At 42.1% G+C, this 5288-nt stretch overlaps 1 protein-coding gene across 1 annotated transcript; it reads right to left on the bottom strand.

The window, feature by feature from the left end:
- Positions 1 to 201: 201 nt before the first annotated feature.
- Positions 202 to 5064, bottom strand: LOC104158225 (GMP reductase 1-like; the record flags this gene model as incomplete). Its single annotated transcript, XM_009695811.1, has 4 exons — positions 4936 to 5064; positions 2789 to 2908; positions 2025 to 2108; positions 202 to 375 (listed from the first exon to the last, which is right to left on the bottom strand). Coding segments are annotated over exons 1-4 (507 nt in total), but the record flags the coding sequence as incomplete, so codon positions are not given.
- Positions 5065 to 5288: the final 224 nt, after the last annotated feature.

The raw sequence follows: 5288 nt of genomic DNA on the forward strand, positions 1-5288 counted from the left end.
TATATTCTCATAAGGGTATCTGTCCACACATACTTGTCTGGAAGACAAGATGTTTGAGTCAGACCTTTTTTTCTTTCTTTCTTTCTTTCCTTTCTTTAAATGAAGACTCAGAAATTGATGGAGCTACCAACCAAACTCTGGGTCCTGTCCCTGGACAGAATTCCCACATACCCTCTCCACCCTTTCTACACACTTACTTACCATAATGGTGTGATGTGGGAACAGGGCACGGACAGACTTCACAAACTCCACAAAGTGCTCTGAATAGCCGTTTGCCACATCCAGGCAGATGTATCTGATAGGTGGAATGGCCTCTAGAATACTTCTTAACTTGTCCAAATCAGCTTTTCCACTACCTGAGCTTGCTGCTACATGCTAGAAAGACAGGGAGAACAAAAGGGAGCAGTAGTTTGTAAAAACTGGGGTAAACACACACTTCATATGTCTTTTTCTGCAGTCTTGGGAGGACTTGTGCTGGAAACTAGTGAAGATCATACTATATAATATGAAATAAATACCTTCCTGGGAATATCAATGTGTTACTTCTGTTTCGTTTAAAGGCCCTAAAATAAAGCAAAGTTAGCATTTTATCAGCTCTTCATTCTCAAGCAGAGTCTCATAGGCAAATACAATCACCTGAGATGGATGAAGGCTCAGCCGTACTCACATTAACAACACAGAAGCGGCCCTAACTTGGTATATTTCCAGGAAGACCGAGTGGCAAAATCTGGGGCACGGTCAGAGAGTGGAATCTGGGTCTTTCAGTTCACCAAGCACTCCCTTGATCTACAGAATCACACAATAGCTGAATTTGGAAGGGACCTCTGGAGATTGTGTAGTCCAACCCCCTTGCTCAAGCAAGGTCAGCTACCATTAAAAACAAGGAGAACGCTTTCTCCTTTGTCCTTCTATGAGTTCATTCCAAAAGAAAAATAGTTTCCACAGCTGTTGGCCCACAAAACCTCTGCAGAGATCCAAGGTCACAGAGCAAGTCAGTATTTAATCACGTCCTACTCCAGTGATTATGAACCACAAATGAGCTAAGTGCGAAAGTGTTCAGGCACAGGATATTCCTGGGACCACTTTCTACCCTGCAGTGGCATATAAGCAACCCTGATGAACCTAAGTGATAGGCTGACTTTCAGACAATCCTGTAACCAATAGTCTTTATAATATAATTCTAAGATGTGCCACACGTAAAGATACAATACAGCTGTGTGATATTCTTTTCTATACAGAAAAGTTTCAAAACTGCACTAAACTCCGAGGAGGAGGGGAGACAGCCAGGCACGCTCTTACACTGCCTCTCCTGGTGTAGCGGTCTACCAGAAGAACACAGAAGTAATGTGGATATGAAAAAGTCAGAACTTAAGTCAATGTTTAGATTTACTAAATGGCACCTCTCTGTAATGGCGCAGGCTAGGACCTGTGAACAACTGGGGCAGCACAACTAGCAGTAGTGCAGTGTGAGCCCTAGTGCAAGGAGATAAACGGACAACACGTATGCTCTGACAACTTTCAATCCTCATCCCTGCCTGGACCCAGCACCTGGGTTCCTCCAGCCCGCAGGCTCCAGGTCCGCTCGCACACCTGCTGGCAAAGACTCTGCTAGCACAAGGGCACGCAGGGCCAGCTTGCAGTTGGGTTACTCAAGGCTATTAACATTTGAGGTCTTGGGCTTCTCTCTCACCAGCACTACGACAGCTCCCAACAGCAATGGAAACGTTGCAGTTAGACCTATTCCTGAGTATTTCCTCCTCCTTTGTTCAGGATACGTCTCTGTTTCCATTCCAGGCACATATAAACTTTGCTTTTTTTGCATCTTAATATAAGCACTTTCATAATGGACTCACATAGCTATTCTTTTTAAACCAGGAGAAGCTACTTCCCTTGATGCATTTAAGAACAGCAAATATCTTCATTCCCCAAAACCTCACTTGACAACAGTATTCCCAAGAGAATCCAGTGTATGTGAGTTCAGAACAAAGCAATAAACCATAATAATTTACAGTACGAAAATGTACCTCAAGGCATTCTGGGTGATTGGCAGCAAACAGTTTCCATTCTTCCAGAGAATAATGCTTGTGAATTGCAGTGAACATTGCATGCTAGTAAAAATAAGAAAACTGATATTAACATCCAAGTTAGTCATCTTCCTCTCAACTGTGGAATAACAAGATATCAGAAATTCCCATTTTAAGTATAGGCTCGTCCTGCTTGAAAAAAAACAGTAACAGGGAATAACAGACCAGGCAACTTCTAACGGCTTTTCAGAGGTAACTGAGCACACTTAGCCAACCTTTCAGGATCAGGTTTCCGACGTGTTTGATGAAGTTATGCTCAGTATTTCGGATGTGCCTAAGCACTGCAAGAAATTAAGGTTAGCCTTGAGGCCAGAGGCTAATTAGTGACTCCTGACTGCTGCAGCTTGATCCAGTAAGCCACACTTTCAAAACCATTGTCAGCTACTTTCTGGAAGGGAGCACAGTATAGACCTCAAAAACCAGGCTCTAGAAGCTCCACCTGAAGCTGAGCTACATCCAAGATGGAAGCTTCCCAGTAAGCATCTCCACTGAAACTATCTTACATCTGGAGCCCTGTCTCTGGTTTTGTTACTGTATTGCTCTAAAAGCACAGCTGCTTTGCAGTGAAACCACACCTTCTTGTTTGGGATTTTTTAACTCATGCCCCCCATGTTCTCCAACAAACAGAGCTAAAAATTAATAAAGGCTGCTCACTGTCACACAGCGGCTTCCCAATTGTTGCACAAATGAGAATTAAGACTTACTTTTGCCATAACCACGGCCATTTCAAATGTCCCCACAGTGTCCATGTTTGCCACTATAATGGGAATTCCTGTGTATGTCTGCTTGGAGTTGCGGAAGGTGAAGCTGCGCGTGAGGTCGACCTGCAATGAATAGGCACACATTCTTGTAAGTAATTGATTGCAATCTAACAACAGCTTTGCTGCTGACTCCATATACAGCAGGTTTGCACACTGCCTCTTAATTTTCCTCCTTTCATTCCACTACTACCTCACTTTATTTATTTTCTTTATTTTATTTGCCTTCCAAACAAGAAAGAAAACATAAAATAACGTTTTCTGTGTTGAAGAGCGTTCTTGCTGAAGAAAAAGAGAATCAAAATTTTAAAAAAAAAAGAAACAAGCCAGAAGAGGTTGGAAAGGAAAGAAAGGACAATGAGGACTGTGGGTTATTTTATACAGAAGTAACCTCAGCTGTTTGGCTGCCTCAGAAACCCAAGTTGAAGTCCTAACTCCACAGAAGTCAGAACTGGAACTCCCTCCAGGGCATAGAAGGCTTTGTCCCAGTCTCTAATGTAAATGACAATATAATAAAGCAAGCTCTTACTTTTGGCGATGGTTACAAGCACTCTTGCCACTCAATATCAACAATCATACCCTGGCCTGGCTTATTAAACCACAAGGCTGCTAGTTTCTAAGAGAATTTCTTACAATTGCGTCAGCCTTCACTTCAGCATGCTGAAATGATCATGGTAACATCAGGCATTTTGTACCTTACGTTTGCAAGACATAGTATCGTATTTAGATCATTTCCCACTGGTCTACTTAGCATCCTGCAAAAGGGGAAAAAAAACTCCAAGAAACGCACAACTGTACGATATTAGGTTAGTCTCTTTGGCAACAGTGAAAATGAAGGCTCCTTCATAGTTTTCATTACTCCTTACTTCAGCTTTAATCCAGGAACATTCAGAGACCTGAACTGAACTGAAATCCATCACCAGAAAGGAAGCAATATAAAAAATACAGGACTTTGATTATTTATTTACAACATACTTTGAGGAGTGTCATATTGCAGGCTACGTTCCGATTGATTAATATGGGGGAGGGATTGTTTATTACTGATTTGTATAAGAGAAAGAACTTGGTGCCTCAGTGACATTGCGAAAGAGGTTCTCATTTTGTATAAGCTCGTAAGGGAAGGGTCACTGGTGAACAAGCTAAGATACATCTTAATGGAGACTCACTCTTCCTCCCATTCACTATCAGAGAGGCCCAACTCTCCATTCATCACTGATGATGTAACATTCTTACGGGAATTTCAGCTGCAACTAACGTGAGAAAAGAGTATGAAGAAGATAGGTATGAAACACCTATGAAAATTTAATGTATTTTAGTCCCTTTTAATGCAATTTAACTAGAACCAAGGAAAATAAGAGCATCACACAACCAGCTCCATACGGACAATAGCACCAGAACTACTGCCTTGCAGTTTTACAGAGGAAAAACATCTCTTTCAAATGAACTTAAGAAAGAAGTAGAGAAGTAGAGTATGTTTAAGAAAAGACTGAGGCAAGATGCAAAGCTATGCAGGGAACACAAGGCCATTACTCTTTCAGTGATTCTCCCCTCCCCTTACTGTAACTTCTCATGTGTGACTCCCTTTAGCCAGCCAGCCAGCTGGATCTCTTGCAATTATCCACACAACTGACAATAACGTAACAACAGGCACTTATGAGGGATAATTGCGGGGCTTCCCCTAACAAGACTTTTGTTCTACAAGAACAGGAGAAATGGCACACCGGGTTGGAGACGTTTATGTGGTGCCCTAGTTCTCCAAACAGCCCGTACCAGATGTCTGGGAAGGGAACATAAGAACGAGGCAAGTTTTGAAAGACTGCCTTCCCAGGTCTCAAGAAGCTGATGTTTAGAGGCCTTCAAAGACAAAGGTCTCCTCCAATCCATTGTGCTAAACAGCAACGCACGGCCAAAGAACTTGCCTTGTAATTTTTTTAATCCTTCACACCTTTAGCCTCTCCAATATCCAATAGCAATAAATTCCAAAGATGAATTATACATTGCATAAAAACGACAACCTTTGCCTGATAATCACATTCAGCGCTTCCTACCTCTTGTTTTGTGAAAGACAATCAACAGCCACTTCTTCGTTTCACCTTTTCCATTCCACTCCTCACTTCCTTGACTCCTAGCATGTCCTCCACAGCTGCTGCTTCTCCATACTGAATAGTTCTAGTATGTTTAGGTTTTTCCTCAGGTGGAAACCAGTCAATACTGCTGATCATCCTGGCTGCCATTCCCTGTACCTATTTTAGCATATTATGCTGCTCTTGTGAAGGGATCACCAGAACAGTGCACTGAAGATGAACGCACCAAGGAGCATCACAAAGCTAACTGGTTTTCCTTAGTTCCTCCAGTAGCACTTCTGACCACCTCTTTGTCTCTTTCCTGAGTGGTAACAGCAAATGTATAGCTTATTGTTCTATGCATTATGAGAAAATAACTTCTG

The sequence above is a fragment of the Cariama cristata genome, unplaced genomic scaffold, assembly GCF_000690535.1.
Source record: "Cariama cristata isolate BGI_N322 unplaced genomic scaffold, ASM69053v1 Scaffold36102, whole genome shotgun sequence".
NCBI classification, from domain to species: Eukaryota; Metazoa; Chordata; class Aves; order Cariamiformes; family Cariamidae; genus Cariama; species Cariama cristata.